This window comes from Microcaecilia unicolor, chromosome 3 (genome assembly GCF_901765095.1).
Source record: "Microcaecilia unicolor chromosome 3, aMicUni1.1, whole genome shotgun sequence".
NCBI classification, from domain to species: Eukaryota; Metazoa; Chordata; class Amphibia; order Gymnophiona; family Siphonopidae; genus Microcaecilia; species Microcaecilia unicolor.
In genome coordinates this window covers 298707925-298727096 of record NC_044033.1, presented here as the reverse complement: position 1 = coordinate 298727096, position 19172 = coordinate 298707925, and the positions used below count along the sequence as shown (strand labels likewise).

General features: G+C 43.5%; 1 protein-coding gene across 1 annotated transcript in view; it reads left to right on the top strand.

Moving 5' to 3' along the window:
* The window catches only part of FAIM2 (Fas apoptotic inhibitory molecule 2), a 147091-nt gene that overhangs the window by 81107 nt on the left and 46812 nt on the right, over positions 1 to 19172 (top strand). The window contains exons 8-10 of the mRNA XM_030195455.1: positions 6816 to 6853; positions 8640 to 8727; positions 12264 to 12359. Coding sequence (XP_030051315.1) covers positions 6816 to 6853; positions 8640 to 8727; positions 12264 to 12359 — 222 coding nt within the window. The remainder of the gene's footprint in view (positions 1 to 6815; positions 6854 to 8639; positions 8728 to 12263; positions 12360 to 19172) is intronic.

Below are 19172 nucleotides of genomic sequence, written 5' to 3'. Positions count from 1 at the left end.
ATGCAGCTGTTCATGCTCAACCACATTTGTAACTCTGCCATATACAGCGGCTCACCTGCTCCCCTGGGCCATGGTCAGTTTCAGGTTGATCTTTGCTGCAAAACACTGAAGGCAGCTACACTGTCCGGATCGCATTTTGCCAAAAGTCTCTTGAAAAGGGGGGGCAAGACCAGTACCTGGGATGTGAGATGTACCTGGACTGGAACACGAAGGACAGTAACAACATCAGATAAGTGAACATGGCCAGGCTTGATGTAGACCACACAGCCGATAGCGCCGTTACTAATCTATTCCGACTGCATTACTTGATCTGCATAAGAAGTATACATAACCACAGCGGTACAGCATAGAAAAGGATTTAGGCTCCGCTGTTGATTGCATGAAAGCTGACGCAAAACAGCGGGAAAGCATTATACTTGAAAAAGAAAAAATGTTTAAAAAATATAAAAAAAACCATCAATTCGGATATGCAGGCAGGAGGGAGGATGTCAATGATTAAATTTGTCACCATTTTAAAGTTTATACATCGAATGGTGTACAGGATTTTTATGGTGGTTATATGAGACTCTCCCTTGAACAGCCAACAATACTTAGTGGGGTATATATATACTTTGTAGATCCTTTCTACTGGATATAGAACTGTAAGGGCAGGCATAGGTAACATAGCATGTGAATGCAAGAGGAGGAACACATAGGCAAAGAATGGGAGAGACATATGTTTGTCTCCCTCTTACATGCATCCCTTCTGCATTTACATGGCTGAAGCCCAAGCCAGGTCTATTGCTGGTGTAAATGGGGACACATAAATGTAACACTTACTAATACCAATTTACGCTAGTATTCAAAACAGAATACGAATACCCAGATGCTAGTAGGGAATAGGATCTCACCTCATGGCAAAAAAGGCACCCAGTTAAAGAATTCACCCTTCCCCCTATATACTGCCTTGCAATGTTTGCAGGAAAGGTGGTATATTAAGAGAAATAAACCATAACCTTAATCTAGGCGTCACATTTACACACCCCTCCTTGTGCATGGAAATTTCTAGAATATTTGCTCTTACATGCACACTTATCCAGCAAGGCGCCAGCAAAGCACCTAAGCGCTATTCTGTAACAGCACACCATGTAAATGCATGGAGGCCACACACATGGGCAGGGCTCCCAGACACACTTGTAACTTACAAAATACTGTATGTGACACATAGCCCTGCCACATTTAGGCACCCACACTTATACCATCTCTATGAGCACGTAAATGTTAGGCATGCATATATTGGGCTATCACCCCTCCCCAATCCCTGAAGCAGGCCCCTCCCCTATGGTCCTCACCCCCCCCCCCCCCCCGATGCAACACCCCCCGATCCCACACAAAATAGAATCCCCACCCACAATCCAAATCCACTCTTCCACGCTACTCTCTTCACCCCCAGGACTTACCCGGGGGAAAACTTCTGATGCTACCACTATGGGTCAGCCTTCCATATACAGGTAACAGCATGCCTTATATGGAAGGCTGACCCCTAGTGGTTGTACTGCAAGAATACTGCTTGGGGTCAGTTCTGCCATTTTGACACCTTGAGCCGATAGAGTAGGAGCAGAAAGGAGGACACGCCAGCTGCATCCCGCTAGACACTAGGAATCTAGTATTTTCTGGGTGTGAAGAGAAGTGGGGGTACAAGGAGGAGTGGGGTTTGGATTGTGGGCAGGGCTTCCATTTTGGGGTGGGATCAGGGGTGTTGGCTGCAGAGGGGTGTTAAGGATCAGAAATGGATCTGCTTCAGGGATTGAAGGGTTGAGGATTGGAGGGGGCCTGCTTTGGGGGTCAGAGGGGGCCTAGAAATAGGCATGGTGGACAGATTGGCCACATTGAACTGACACTTCCTCTTTTGTGGGGAAGGGGAAGTATTTTATGGGGTCCTGGCTGAATATCAGCTGGTGCTCACATAAGTAACAGCGGCCAGTTGCAGTGTGGTCAGACCTGGATATTCAATGCTGGTGCCCAGACATGGCCCAGTATCAATATCCAAGGCTAATTTAGCTGGAGAAGGCGTTTAAAAAGCATCGCCAGCTGAATATTGACCAGATCGGGTTATTTTGCTGTATATTATTTTAATGATGTGTGTAGTGTAAGTAGGTTATGTAATTAATAAAGTTGACAAATACAATTTTTTTAAAAAATATTGCATTTGAAAACCACAGAGCCAACAAAAAATCTCAGTTGTGATCTTTTCAAAATGTACATTAAAATCCGATTTTTTTGGGATGTGGGTGGCTGCTGAGCACTGAAAGAACCACCACAGATTCACCAATCAGGTTAGAGAATAAAATATAATTAGTTCATTTTTGAAGCATTTGTATCACAACCCCATTAACCCTTTAGCATAAAGATCCCTCACCCACATTGCTAAGTATAGGAAATGGCCATGGACAGATCCTGGAATGAGATCTGTGTTGCAGAGATGAGACCATTTAGTTGTATCTTAGGGGCACCTCTCAGCTTGATGAATTCCTTATCGGCCCGATTTATAAACTGAAATAGGTTTTTACAATGCTTAGTTACTGCACACAGGGCATGTGTCGTTTGGCTGTCCCCTGACATAACTGTCAATTCGTAGTGAAAGAATGTCATGCTGATTTCACAAATTGTATGAAGGGTGAAAAAAGGTTTCAGACTGAGGAATCTGTGGAAATTAGATATACATTACCACCAATGTTTCCTCTAAGGACTGGTGTGTGCAAATTTTTTTTCATGTGAGCAGTAAGTTTTAAAAACCAACAATGTTTGAGCACAAGTATGAACAAAGCATTTATCCACTCCTACCCTAGCTGAGATAACATTTTATCATCTCTATGACCTCATGTGCTACTTTCTTTAAATTAGTCACCTTATTTTCTAACTGCTCTTACTCTCTTACCTATCTATATGTTCCATCTGTGCTTATACCCTACGCTATTAGAATGTTCTATTACATATTGTAATAGAACCCACCTCCCTGCTCCCCCCGTTTTCTATTTCTGTTGATGGCTCTCTCATTCTCCCTGTCTCCTCAGCTCGAAACCTTGGGGTCATCTTTGACTCTTCTCTCTCCTTCTCTGCTCATATTCAGCAGACCGCCAAGACCTGTCGTTTCTTTCTTTACAACATCCGTAAAATCCGCCCCTTTCTTTCCGAGCACTCTACCAAAACCCTCATCCACACCCTTGTCACCTCTCGTTTAGACTACTGCAATCTGCTTCTTGCTGGCCTCCCACTTAGTCACCTCTCCCCTCTCCAGTCGGTTCAAAACTCTGCTGCCCGTCTCATCTTCCGCCAGGGTCGCTTTACTCATACTACCCCTCTCCTCAAGACCCTTCACTGGCTCCCTATCCGTTTTCGCATCCTGTTCAAACTTCTTCTACTAACCTATAAATGTATTTACTCTGCTGCTCCCCAGTATCTCTCCACACTCGTCCTTCCCTACACCCCTTCCCGTGCACTCCGCTCCATGGATAAATCCTTCTTATCTGTTCCCTTCTCCACTACTGCCAACTCCAGACTTCGCGCCTTCTGTCTCGCTGCACCCTACGCCTGGAATAAACTTCCTGAGCCCCTACGTCTTGCCCCATCCTTGGCCACCTTTAAATCTAGACTGAAAGCCCACCTCTTTAACATTGCTTTTGACTCGTAACCACTTGTAACCACTCGCCTCCACCTACCCTCCTCACTTCCTTCCCGTTCACATTAATTGATTTGATTTGCTTACTTTATTTATTTTTGTCTATTAGATTGTAAGCTCTTTGAGCCGGGACTGTCTTTCTTCTATGTTTGTGCAGCGCTGTGTATGCCTTGTAGCGCTATAGAAATGCTAAATAGTAGTAGTAGTAGTAGACATTGTAAGTAGTATACTATACTTTGTATTATTTGAATATTTTTACTGCTGTAGTTGTCTATTACTCTTATTTGATTTATTCTCACTGTACACCGCCTTGAGTGAATTCTTCCAAAAAGTGGAAAACAAATCCAAATAAATAAATAAAACTTCTGTTTATAGCACAAAAAAAAATTTTTGTGAGCACCCAAGTAAAATCTGTGAGCGATGCTCCTAAAATGTATGAGTAATCACTCATGCGTTCTTCTTAGAGAGAACATTGATTAACACCCTTGCCCCACACAGGGCCGTGGAGTCTTACACCAGATCTTCGACAGAGGAGTCAGAGATTTTTCTACTGTCCGACTCCGACTCCATGTGAAGTTATTAGAATTTCAAATTTCCAGCATACTTTCTCTAGATTTCCAAATTAATGCACTAGTAAAGCAAACTTTTTTGGTAACGAAAAAATAGAGAAACATCAGAAGCTGTTTAAAGATTTCGGCATTTAGGTTGATAGGGGCTGATATTCAGCCGGCAGGAAACAGCACACATAAGTGCCATGTTCAGCGCTAATTCTGGATATTCAATGCCGGGCCATTTCCAGTGATCAGCATTGAATATCTAGTTTCATTTTTGGCCATCAGAACTTTACAGGTTAAGCCGATATTCAGTGCTAAATTAAAGATAGGACTGCTGTTTACAAGATCCTATTTAACCATTTAACCCAGCGCTGAATATCGACGCTAACAGGCTGTATCACATGATATAGCTGGTTAGCTGCTATGCGCTAACTGCGAATATTCAGCGGAAATAACCAGCTATGTCCCGTTGAATATTAGTGGTTAGTCGGCTAAACGCTATTTAACAGGCCAGGAACTGTTCCTTGCCGGTTAAATAGCGCTGAATAATGAGAGGATAGTACAGAGCCTTTTACTGTCTTAACTTGACTATTTTTTTATTGGGATTTATTAACTGCCTTTATGAAGAGATTCACCCAAGGTAGTGTACAGCAGGTATAGTTTAACCTAAAAGTTTTGTTAACAGCATAACAAGAGTAAAATAACCAAGAATAAGGATAAATACAATAAATTAGGTAAACTTGAAAAAAAATAGATTGAAACCTAATAATAGAACTACCGTGAAACAGTATTAAAAAATACACATTTAACAGCACTGGAATTCAAATACCAGAGATATAATACAATGTTAGCATAATACTAATGATACACCTAATATTGTAACATCACATATGTAGGTTGTCACAAATATCTTGTAAAAAAATTACAGACTATACAGAATACGGCAGCTCATCTCATATTCTCAGCAAAAAAATCAGATAGGGTCTCTCTTTTACTGGTTCGACTGCACTGGTTCCCAGTAGACGCCTGTATTCAGTTTACATTATGTACTACCATGTTCAATATTATTTATGAAACTGTTCCCTTATATATGATAAACTTAATAATTGTTCGACACTCCCTAAGAACAAAAACACCTCGGGCCCTGTTTACAAGCTGTGTTGTAGGCGCGCTAGCATTTTTTAGCGCATGCTAAAAATTAGTGCACACTATTGCTAGAGACACCCATAGGAATATATAGGTGTCTCTAGTGTTAGAATTTTAGTGCACGCTAAAAACTCTGGCACGCCTTAGTAAACAGGGCCCTTCATGAATCTATGTTATTACAGTTTTTAAATCCTAAGCAAATTTGTTTCACCAAATCTTTCTCTACCAGTTTTGCCTATTTAGCTGCTACAGATTAGGCAACTCACCAAATATTAATTGTTTCAGAAAGCTCTGAAAACATATTTGTTTGAAAAATATCTGCTAGGAAACTAATGTAACTTTGTAAGTCTATGTGCTTTGAAAATGAGCCCCCAAGCTTAATATTTCTTTTCTAATATTGTATTATTGTGATTTTGTACATCCTAGAGTTTATCTAGTCTCATGATCACTGTAATCCGCTTCAAACTTAATGGATACTGCTGATGGGGGACCCTAACCCCCGACACCCGAAGTCCTCTTCTCTGCTGCCGTGGCGTTGCTTGCTGAATGATCTGATCAAGTTTCTGTGCAACTTGATCAGATCATTCAGCAAGCAACGCCAGCGCAGATGAGAAGAGGACTTCGGGTGTTGGGGGTTGGGGGTCCCCCGTTAGCACAGGTACGCGACAGCGGCGGAGGAGGGTTTTCGGCGGAAAGGGGGGTCGAGAGGGTCGCGGCAGGGGGGTCTAGGGGTCAGTAACGCGGAGGGGAGTGTTGAAATCGGAGGGAGGGGGGAGTCTGGAACTCGTGGGAGGGGCGTGAGGGGGCCTTGAACTGGAAGGGAGGGAGGGGTGTGGGTCTTGGAGGGGACAGAGCGAGATAGCGAGGGAGGGTGAGGGATTACCTTGCTAGCGCCCATTTCATTGCCTACCGAAAGGGCCATTTTTACTAGTATATTATCATTTTGAAAGTTTTTATTTTGAAGCTTGAGTTGGAGTTGGTATATTTTTACTGACTTCAACTCCAACTCCACCCAAAATTGCTTCCGATTCTGATTCCACGACTCTGACTCCACAGCCCCCCCCCCCCCCCACACACACACACATTCTCTCCACTTGAGGGAGTTTCTGGGGCAGTTTAAACCTCTTCCCCCCACCTCTTTCCATAGCAGCTTCTAGACAAGTTTCATATACTGTTTAGGGCTACTCAGTTTCCCCCTAGACTCTAACTCGCCTCTCTTTGGTGCTTAGCTAGATTTTACCCTTTGAAAATGAACTGGTGCTAAGAGGTTTTCCTTTTGGAGGGGAACCTTACCTGACTAACTACAGGACACAAAAGGCAGCCCTAAATCTAGATGGCCAAATGTGCATGGTTGCCAAATTTGGCCAGTTGAGTAAAGCAATGAAACGTTTTCAAAGACAGTCATCAAAGTTTTCGAAGAGCTTGCAATGAATAACTATTGTGTGTTTCCTTTATAGACCCTCTCCATGGCATACCTTACAGGAATGCTGTCCAGGTAATAACTGACATCTCACACTTTGTTTTTTACTGTTTGATTTCATACCTCATCATTTCCCTGAGGATTATCCATTGAGTTTGCAGTGGAGCCATGCCCAAATTATATCCTTATATTTAAAACCTGTATCTCACACTCAACTTGCCCTCCTCACTACATCCTAGGTTTTTAACTGGTGAGTCAGGAATGAGAATTAGTGTACACTGGCTGTGAGGGAGCTCTAATCCCTGCAGTCTCAGCCTCTTCTAGCAGGAGGCACTGTACAGTAGGGAATGGGGTAGGAGTTTTGGCTGTGGATGAGTTCCCAGAAGAATGTGCTGTAGGGAACGGAGAAGGAGCTTTGTCTGTGGATGAATTGATAGCTCCTGTAGTCTCACTCTTTCCCAGCAAGAGGTGCTATAGCGAATGGTGAAGGAGTTTTGGCTGTGGGTGAGTTCACAGCTTCTTTAGTCTTAGTTTTTCTCAGCAGGAGGAGGCGCTGTAGGGAACGGTGCAGGAACTTTGGTTTTGGGTGCGTTCATAGATCCTAGTCTTTCCAGCAGGAGGTGCTGTAGGGAATGGTGCAAAAGTGCTGGCTGTTGCAGAGCTCAAAGCTCCTGCAATCCCAGCCTCTCTCAGCAGGAAGTACGGGGGTGGGGGGAGGCATTGCACTGCAGCATTTAAATGTGCAGGTCCAGGAACTCATAGCTCCTGCAGTTCTTGCCTCACCCAGTTGCTGGAAAGAATAGGATAGAAACACTGGCTTTGGGGGGGCTCTCAATCATACAGCTTTGTAGCCTGGCTCTATTTACCACTTCCTGATTCACAGAAGTATATATATGTCTCTGCCTGTATTGTCAAGGCCTCTTAAAGCGTAATATTCTTAAGGGTTAATATCCAAGAAGTGTAACATCAGCACACCCAGAAGTCTCTTCTTTTTCTGAAATTTACTTTATTGAATAAATGTAGATAGTTTACTCACAGTCATTAGATGTTCAGAAGTTCATTCCCCAAGGCAAGAGGCATCGTAGCTCTGAGAACTGCAAGCGTGGATGGAGGTAGAAATCTGAAAAAAAAGGAAGCTTGTTGCAGAGATGGGAGGGTGATGAAATGGATGGAAGCAGTTCAGAGATGAGGTGCTGGATATGTGCAATATCTTATGAGAAAGAATGAACGAGGTGAAAAGATGAGTTTTCTTCAGGGCAACAGAAAGACAAGTGCTGTGGTGACAAGATGGAGAATGTGTCTCATGGAGACAGGGAGGTCAGGAAAAGCCCCACACAAGCCTAAGGGAGGGGGAGGTTGTAAAGGGACCACTATGGACAGAACCTGGTAGCAGAGGTGGTCCCAGAGGGCAGTCCTCGATTGGAGAGAAAGGTCATATCCTAGTTGACCCATCAGGATAGAGACAATAAGAATAATCAGGAAATGATAGCAGGTAGACAAAGGAGCCAAGCTTGGCTGAGAAGGGGAGGAGGTCTTTGCTGGAGAATAGACCACTAATAACAGACTTTATACAAACAAGCAGGAGTGGCTGCTGTTCATGTGAGACTACATTTCACATGATGCATTGCTCATATATCTTTGCAGCAAGGACTGCAGCAGTAGAAATCCTTTTAGGGCCACACTATAAACTAGTGTAAGGCTGTCAGGGGACAGAACATGCATGTCTATATCTTAGTCTAAATTGGTCTGTTCATGTGTATATGTTTGTCTCTGTATTTATATTATATCTCTTTATGCACTTCTATCTCTTTGCTAGCAATATCACTTGTAATTAAAATTCTGGTTTCTTTGGAATATGCAGTTATTACAATACTAAGTCGGTGTTGCTGTGCCTGGGGATCACGGCCCTCGTCTGCCTCGCGATCATCATTTTCAGTTTTCAGAGCAAGGTAGGAATGCCAAATTGAAGACCTAAACAGACGCCAAGCTGGAAGAGTCTGGAGAGAGATGGAAGGATGTGTGTGTATACATGAACAGATGAAAAAGAGGGAGGAGATAAGATGATATAAGTGTGAAAAGTTGGTGCCAAAAATGAGTCTCAAAGGGGCTGCATTTGGGGAAACAGTGAGAGGCAGTTGAATCAAGTAGAGAAAGCATGTGTAGAGAAAGCATGAAGTATGCGCTAATACTTACACACCGATAACACATGCAAAAGTTTATAGTTTATTAAAAGTTTTGATATACCGCTAGTGCTACCAAAGGTGGTCAAAGCGGTTAGCAATAATTAAAAATTTGCTAAAAACAATTGGAAAAGAATGGAAGAGGGGAGGGGAGAAGGAATACAGAAAAAAACAGAATTCTGCCTAAGCACTGTTCTGCAAATATTTGCATGTCTTACATAGCATTTTATGTTTTAAAGGTGGACGATCACTTAGGCAGAGTCTGGGTGGTACATGGGTAGGAGTCACACTTAAGTGCATATCCTATAGAATATTATAAGTTATATGCATACCTCTGGCATTTAGCACCAGATCCATGGCTGGTGTAAGTGTTGCCACCTAACTTATAGACAAGTATGCTACAATTCTATAAAAGAAAATAGATGCCTACATTCCTTTATAGAATAGGCTCTTACCAGGTGCCCAGTTAAAGAATTACCTCCATGCTGGGGAAATGGATAGGAGAAGATGGGATGAAGATGAGAGCATGGGGGGGGGGGGAGGGGCGTAATTTGATCAAGCTCTATGAACATATAGAGGGGCATTTTCGACAGGGACGTCCTTGCAAAACGGTGAAATCCAGGGACAGGGAAACCCGTATTTTTGAAACAAGATGGACATCCATCTTTCGTTTTGAAAATACCGTCAGGAACATCCAAATCCTTAAATTGGTTAAAGTGGGACTTCCCTAGGTTTAGACGTCCCTAGACATGTACGTTTCTGACTTTTGGTGATTTTCGAAACCAAAGACGTCCATGTCAAAAACAACCAAATGCAAGCCATTTGGTCGTGGGACAAGCCAGCATTTGTAGTGCACTGGTCCCCCTGCATTGCCAGGACACCAACCGGGCACCCTAGGGGGCACTGCAGTGGACTTCATAAATTGTTCCCATGTACATAGCTCCCTTACCTTGTGTGCTGAGCCCCCCAACCCCCCCCCCACCACCACCAAAAAAAACCATTACCCACCACTACCATAGCCCTTATGAGTGAAGGGGGGCACCTAGATGTGGGTACAGTGGGTTTATGGTGGGTTTTGGAGGGCTCGCTGTTTCCTCCATAAATGTAACAGGTGGGGGGATGGGCCTGAGTCCGCCTGTCTGGTGCACTGCAGTACCCACTAAAACTACTCCAGGGACCTGCTTGCGCTGTCACGGACCTGAATATGACATCTGAGACTGGCATAGAGGCTGGTACGACATATTTTTAAAGATGTTTTTTGAGGGTGGGAGGGGGTTAGTGACCATTGGGGGAGTAACAGGAGGTCATCCCCGATTCTCTCCGGTGGTCATCTGGTCCTTTCGGGCACCTTTTTGTGCCTTAGTTGTAAGAAAAACAGGTCCAGGTGAAAACGTTCAAGTGTTCGTCAGGGACGTCCTTGTTTTTTTCGATTATGGGTCAAGGACATCCAAGTGTTAGGCATGCCCAAGTCCCGCCTTCACTACGCCTCCGACACGCCCCCTTGAACTTTGGCCGTCCTTGCGACGGAGTGCAGTTGGAGACGTCCTAAATCGGGCTTCGATTATACCAATTTGGACGTCCCTGGGAGGACGTCCATCTTCCGATTTATGTCGAAAGATGGACGTCCTCTTTCGCAAATGAGCCCAAATATGTCTGTTTTTATATGCAAAAAAGAGATTTAGGGGCTCATTTTCAAAGTACTTAGACCCACAAAGTACTTTATGTGTCTAAGTGCTCTGAAAATGAGCCCCTTTATGTACTTGTGCAGTCATATAGAAGCGTAAAAAGTAGGGCCTGATATTCAAAACAGTTTAAACAGCCAGGAGAGGCTCCTGGCCTTTTAAATCACCTGTCCGGAGCTAATCGGGCATTTTCAGCTGCATTTAACTGGATAGTGCTGCTGAAAATGCCCGGTTTTGGGAGCATTCCATGAGTGGAGTTGGCGCTTAATCGGTTGTGCCGATATTTAATATTTAAACAGTTAAGATATAAGGCTTAAAGATATTGTTGTTTCAGATATATGTGATTAAGAAGTAATTGATTGCAGTTTCCTTTATTATCTATATTTCTCTTATGATACTGTTTAGGTTCAAGTACATCTTGTAATCATACTATGTAATTTCCTAGACTATTGTGTTCTAGAATCTTGCTGTAATCCGCTGTGAGCTATTTATATGGGAACGGCGGGCTATAAGTGAATTAACTGTAACTGTAGATAATTGCATAAATAGGATGGCATAAAATGCAGTCCTACCTTTCTGTGGTTCTTCATAAGCAGTTAAGTGCTGAATGTCGCACATAACTGGCTATTTGTGTACCTGGAAGTTCAGTGCCGGATACTGAACACGGCGTGGAATCAAATTTCTCGGTTTAACGCCAGCAGCAGTCAGTAAAATGCTGATCACCGCTGGCTGAATATCAGACTCTTGGTGCACAGAAAGGGTGAGCCTACTTTTGTAATCTGTGCATAGGCATTTGCAGGGCAGAGTTTTGGTAGAGCTGTGATGTATATTTGTGTATTTAATAAAATATGTGGGTGCGCATGTGAATGACGGCTCTGTAACTAGCCTCCTGCATTTACATGCCCCTTGCACATGATAATGTGCAGAATACTGGCATTTATATGCAAAAGTGTACATTTACCTGTGAAAGTGCCAGGAGGGTGTCTAAGCGCTATTCTATAAGGGTTGCATAAGTGGCACAGCACATAAATGCAAGAGGGCATACACACGGGTGTTGCATGGGTGAGTTATGGGCAGGGCTTCCACTTGCACACATAACTTGCAGAATACTATAAGTTACATGCATCCCTGCCATATTTAGGTTCTCCCAGTTACAGGACCTTTGTAGCTAGTGTAACTGATGGTGTCAGGATACACTAGTGTTCTTTAACGGAATCTGGGTGCACGTGTGGCATCGGGGTGCCTAAATAGAGGCTCCTACTTATAGAATTGCCCATATGGAGTACCTGCACACATTTATACCTTTTTTGGAGCAGTAATAAATTTGCATGTGGGCATTTGCACACTATTGGGGCTGGCTCTGGGGGTATATTTTATAAAGAGGCATAGGCGCTTTTATGGATTTCTTACATCAGTGCTTTCTTATAAATTTACCCCTTATGAATGTTGAAGAATTGGGGAGGGGGTTGGCATATGAAATAACGATTGATAGGGACAAAATGAAACACACTGGCAGAGCAGGACAGGGGAAGTTGCATTAGGGCAAGCATGAGAGGTCTGTGAGGCAATGCCTGGCACCTAAAGACATTTGCAAACCTGAATTTGTATCCTTTGTGTCTACAGTTTGACTTCACCTCGTACCAGGGTGTCATCTTTGTGCTGTTCATGGTGCTTTTCTTCAGCGGCATCTTCCTGTCCTTCCTTCTCCCCTTCCAGTATGTAAGTATTTAGAGTCTGCATCTGTATTGCAGTTATGTGACGCCTTCTTGGTTAAAAGGCAGAACTTGGTATCAGGCTACTGCTGGCTGCCCACAGTTTAATATGACCTTTGATAACCCTACTCCTAGCCATGTCCTTCATCTCCATAGATTTTGTCTCCATAGATTAAAAGTAGTGTACCGTTGAAGTCTATGGAGGTGACTGACATGGGGAAGAGATATTGTCACCCTCTCAATATGTATTCCCCATGTCAGTCACCTCCATAGACTTCAGTGCCATATTCTTTTTAATATCAGAATTACCCCATTATGGAGGAAATTTCTAAAGGGATTTTCATGAGTAAATAAGTTTTTACCTCAGGGACGTAGCCAGACACCCAATTTTGGGTGGGCCTGGGCCCAAGATGGGTGGGCAGAAGAACTCCGCCTTGTCCCACAAGTGATTTGGTCTCTCCCTCACTCGCCTGCATGTCATATGGTCTCTCAAACATCCCCCCATCCCCTGCATACCTTTTAAATAGCAGCTTTTCACCGGCAGCGAGCAGCAACTAATACACACTGCTCAAGTTGACCCCACAGCCTTCCCTCTGTTGTAACTTTCTGTTTCCGCATAGGCGGAAGTATATCAGAGGGAAGGCTGTGGGGCTGGTTTGAACAGTATGTATCAGTCGCTACTCACTGCCGGCGAAGATCTGCTATTTACAAGGTATGCAGGAGGAACAGTTGTTGGGAGTTTTCGGTTGCTGGGGCTTGGGGATCCTTGCCATCATAGGTGTGCTGCTACTGGGTGGGCCTGATCCCAAAATGGATGGGCCTGGGCCCACCACCCTTGGCTATGCCACTGGTTTACCTATGAAAAGAATCCCCTTTGAAAATTTCCCTCCCTCTCTTTGCGGAGAAGAGCAATGTTCACTGTCAACAGGGTGTTTATAGAGCTGCTAGTTATGCAGTGAAATGGGGAGCACTTCCCTCTAAGCTGAACAAGAATCCTGCAACTGTACTGCTGCCAGTATTGTGTTTTCAATCGCTGGGGACAGGCAGGTTCCCCAGAGCCCTGCAGAGCTTGCTGGCACCCCACTGCAGCTTTTTTCAACCCGTGTGCTATGGCATATTGGTGTGCCGCGGCTGATCCCCAGGTGTGCCTTAGGAGTTGGGCTAGCTTAATTCGTGTCAGAATGGAGTAAGCTGTCTTTATTTCTAGCGGTTGGCGGCAGCAATTCATACAGCCTGCTCACACCAGTCTTGGATTCCTTCTCTCTGATATAGCTTCCACATAGGCAGGAAGCATCAGATAGAAGGCTCCAGGTTTGGCGCGAGCTGGCTGTATTAATTGCTTCTCGCTGCCACTGATTGTTACAGATAAGAAAACTTTTTAAAAAGTACTCGGGGGGGGGGGGGGGGGGCCTCAAGAGAGACAAGGGGAGATGCCTGGTTGCCAGCTGGAGAGAGGACAGAAGAGAAAGATGCAGAACTATTTTTGTGGAGGTGAAGGGAATAGAACCTAAAGATCCAATAATTTTAGAACTCTGTCCTCCAGGATACAAAATTATCCACTGGACAAGAGAAGGAAAAAGAGGAAGAGGCATAGCAATAATCTATAAATCTCAATTCACAGTCACAACAATAGTAGAATCTATTCTTCCCCAACTCGAAATAGCCTCAGTCAGAATCAACCACTCCAACTTACGTGATCACCTGAACCTAATCTTATTTTACAAACCCCCGGGCAATTGGTAAGATTCACAATCGCACTTCCTGGATTTCATATCGAATACTTGTGTTTCCACCCAGAACCTTTTCATAGCAGGAGACATTAACCTTCACCTTGAAGATACTAACTCAAGCAATGTACGCGAATGCAAAGACTTCCTCCAACTATGGGAGCTCCACTGGCCAAACACACAACCCACCCATAACAAAGAACATACACTAGACATCATCACCCACAAATTCTCATCAGAATCAAACCTCACACTAATAGACACAAAATGGACAGCCAAGCCATGGTCCGACCACTACAGTGCAAACCTCTCCCTTCACTGGAGAACAAAAAAGACACAACAAAAACAACAAACCTACACTACGAGAGGCAAAATAGACCCACTAATATTCTGGCAACAACTATACACCGACGAATGGACAACATCTACAGACTCACCCCAATTTCTTCAAGAATGGGATAACAGATGCAGAACAATATTAGACAATATAGCACCACTTCAAACCAGAACCTCACATAGAAAAAACTCAATTCCATGGTTTAACGAAGAATTGAAAGAATTAAAAACACAGGTCAGAAGATTAGAAAGAGCATGGAGCAAGAAAAAAGACGAAAACACACTCAAAGACTGGAAACAACTACAAAGAAAATACAAATACAGAATCAGACAAACCAAAAGGACGTATTACAAAACCAAAATAGGGCCAAACTACAAGGACACACACAAACTCTTCACACTCGTAAACCACCTCCTAAATACTACTACGGTCACCTCTAACAACACAGATATCCCATCAGCAACCAATCTTGCAAATTACTTCAAGGAAAAAATGATAAAACTCCGACTCATGATACCCACCAATAAAACAAATTACACAAATATCCTCGAATGTCTAGACCCAAAACCCGGGGAATACCCAGCAGATCGATCATGGACCAACTTCGACACACTTTCAACAAATGAAATCTCACATTGGCTCGGAAAATACGCCAAATCGCAATGTAAACTAGACATCTGCCCTAACAGTCTAATAAGATCAGCACCCAAACAATTCAAAATAGACATCACGAACCACGTAAATCACAGACTTCAAAATGGGCTCTTTCCCATGGACAAAGGAAATATCCTACTTACTCCGCTACCGAAAGATGCTAAAAAAAGCACAATGGACAGAACCAACTATCGACCAGTAGCATCAATTCCACTCATAACCAAACTCATGGAAGGCATAGTAACAAAACAACTTACTGAATACCTAAATAAACATTCAATTCTCCACGAGTCTCAATCAGGATTTCGGTCAAATCACAGCACTGAAACTGTTCTAGTGTCTGCAATGAACTCATTTAAACAAGCAATTGCAACGGGCAACAACATACTCCTCTTACAATTCGACATGTCCAGTGCCTTTGACATGGTTGACCATGAAATACTATTACATATACTAGAATACTTCGGAGTAGGAGGCACAGTTCTCAAATGGTTCAAAGGATTCCTGACCTCAAGATCATACCAAGTAACAACAAACACGGACAGATCACCCCCATGGATACCTGAATGTGGAGTACCCCAAGGATCCCCCCTCTCACCAACCTTATTCAACCTGATGATGATACCTTTGGCTAAACGTCTAGCCAATCAAAACCTCAACCCCTGCATATATGCAGATGATGTCATGATCTACATCCCGTTCAGACACGATCTAAATGAAATCACCAACGAGATCAACCAAAGCCTCCAAATAATGCACACCTGGGCAGATGCATTCCAGCTGAAACTTAACGCAGAAAAAACACAATGTCTTGTTTTCACCTCACAACATAACACAAAAAACCTCTCCACCATAACCACACCATACTGTTCTCTGCCTGTTTCTCAAAACTTGAAAATTCTAGGAGTCACCATTGATCGAAACCTTACTCTTGATACCCACGTGAAAAACACGACGAAAAAGATGTTCTACTCCATGTGGAAACTCAAAAGAATAAAACCTTTCTTCCCGAGATACATATTCCGTACCCTGGTACAGTCAATGGTAATAAGTCACCTTGATTACTGCAATGCACTATACGCAGGCTGCAAAGAGCAGAACATCAAGAAACTCCAAACTGCCCAAAATACTGCTGCCAGACTCATATTTGGAAAAACTAAATATGAAAGCACAAAACCCTTAAGAGAGAAACTACACTGGCTTCCACTTAAGGAATGTATTGCATTCAAGATCTGCACGATGGTACACAAAATCATTCACGCAGACATCCCAATCTACATGCTAAATCTCGTGGACCTACCTCCCAGAAACGCTACAAAATCATCTCGCAAATTTCTCAAACTGCACTTCCCCAGCTGCAAAGGACTAAAATACAAGCTGATGCATGCTACCACCTTCTCTTACACGAGCACGAAGTTATGGACTGCACTACCTAGAGACCTGAAAACAATCAATGAAACAACTATCTTTCGCAAATCCCTCACGACATATTTCTTCATTAAAGCCTACAATGAAAACCCAGAACCTCACTAATCCACTTCTGAAAGTCCACCTTCTACTATACCTAATAAATTCCTTCCCTCTTCTCTCTACTCTCTTCCCTAATTAATCTCTGCACAATAATAACTGTACCTGACATCTAGGATTAACTGTGTTAACAAAACTATGTAAGCCACATTGAGCCTGCAAATAGGTGGGAAAATGTGGGATACAAATGCAATAAAATAAAAATAAATAAATAAGGTAAACGCTGGACTATTTGTGAAGGTGGGGGGGAGGGGCGGAAGAGAAGGTGAATGCTGGATTATTTGTGAGGATGGGAGAAAGAGAAGGTAAATGCTGGACTCTGTGAGGGTGCGGGTGGGAAGAGAAGGTAAAATACTGGAATATGGGTGGGGGTGAGAGGAGAAGGTAAAATGCTGGACCATGTGTGGGTGTAGGGTGAGGTAGAAGATAAAATGCTGGACCATGGGGGGGGGGGGGGGGTGCCTCGACAATTTTAACGCTGTGTAAGTGTGCCGTGAGACCAAAAAGGTTGAAAATCTCTGCCCCACTGGGAGGACTGTAGGTGGAGGACTTCCGCTTAGCTTAGAGGGAACAGTGATAGGGAAAGGTGGAAAGTAGCCCCCAGAACTGTGACAAATAATTGTCTTCTACCAATCTATCAATAACGACACATTGTAAGCCACATTGAGCCTGCAAAGAGGTGGGAAAATGTGGGATACAAATGCAATAAATAAAAAATAAATAAATCACAAAAATATCTCACACACAATCCAGCAGATTGACAAGTACGATCTTGCAATCTAACAGCAAGTCTTCTGGCATCTCACAGTGCATTTGTAATCCTTTGTTCGGGGGCACCATATTGGGCCAGATTCAGTAAATGGTGCTCAAAATCAGGGCTGGGGAAAATCCTTGCTAAGCATTATTCTATAAAGGGTGCTCTGGGCTGAATGCCTGTTGTAGAATAGCGCTTAGTACAGTTTCCCACACCCAACTTTGGGCACAAGGACTTATGCCTGCAAAACACCTGCTGTAAATCTTGGCACGCAAATTGGGCATGCAACCTGATATTCTATAACACTGCCCCTATATTTTTGGAACACCCCAACCCACCCATGCCCCTCCCTTGGCCGTGCCTTCTTTTGGGTTGCACATGAGACACTTTGGGCACAGCATTATGGTACTGCATGTAAGCAGATGTACATATAAGTCCAAATTAATGCCAGTTAATGCAATAATAGGGGCGATTGGCAGATCAGGGGCATTCCTACAATCTGCACGCAGTGTTATAAAATACAGTAGATCTGTGCCTAATTTAGGTGTGATGATTTATACCAGGTTTCAGTTCTTTGCGCCTAAAATTTGGCATGGATCCCAGAGCACTGTTTATAGAATAGTCCTTACCGAATTTGGGTTCCATTTACTGAATTTAGCCTAATACATTTTCTCTTGTTTGTTAAGCTCCAATATAGGGATCTCACACTCCTTCTCTTCTCTTGTGCTTGTCCCTCAAGCTAAGTCTCCCAAGCTCCTTGTTTGCAGTCCAGTAGAGGGGTGGGTAAAATCTCTGTCTTCTCACATGCACTTCACAAAGGACATAAACTTAAAACTCACAAGCTATATAGGCTCAAAGTCTGCAGGCCAAAAGAAACACACATTGCCTCACTGGAATCCAAAGAAAATCCAGCACACAGTCTATGCCATGTTACAACTAGGGATTCCCAGGTCTTTATAGAACCATTCCAGCAGGAAATGTGGTAACAAAGGGCTAGATTCTATATATGGTGCCGAAAATTGTGCATACAAATTAGGGCACATCCAATTTGTGTGTGCAATTTAATTAGTTGATGAGCCAATGAGCATTAATAATTGGACTTTACGCATGCATCTCGCAAAGCATTATTCTGTACAAATGAATGCATAAATCCTATAGCACGCAACTGGAAAGGGGGTGTGGCTAAGGGAAGGGCATAGGCAGGCCATGGCTTCACTAGAGATGCACGCAGTATTATGGAATTTTGGGGATCTGCGCCTACTGTACATGCGAAGATTTACACCAGCTTCCAGTTGGTGTAAACACTCATGCTTAAAAGTTGGGCATGGATCCCAGAGGTATGCTCTGTTCTGTAAATGTCGCCTAACTTGGAGCATCGTTTATAGAATAGTACTGAGCGCAGGTTTTGTTTGGCGCCCAAATATGGGCACCATTTATACAATTCCCCCCAAAATGCTTAATACCGCCTCATTATACTAAGGTGTATACTGGGTTAGTGAGGGTTCCAAAAAGATCCCGATACAAACGTGCCCACAGTTTGGAAAACTCAGCTATTGTATGTGGTAGAATCCACTGTCTCCTTCAGACTGAGACTTTGGTAGCATAGGGGTCAATATTCAGCCATCGGCAGTGAGAGTTTTGCTCATCGCCAACAGCATTATTCCCATATATTCAAAGCCAGGACCTGTGCGGGCTATGGCTTAGGGACCCTTTTACCAAGCTGCAGGAAAAAGGGCCCTGTGCTGGCGACGGGGGCCATTTTTCCCGTGCACCAGGGCCCTTTTTACTGCAACAGGTAAAAAAAAAACCCAGCACACATGC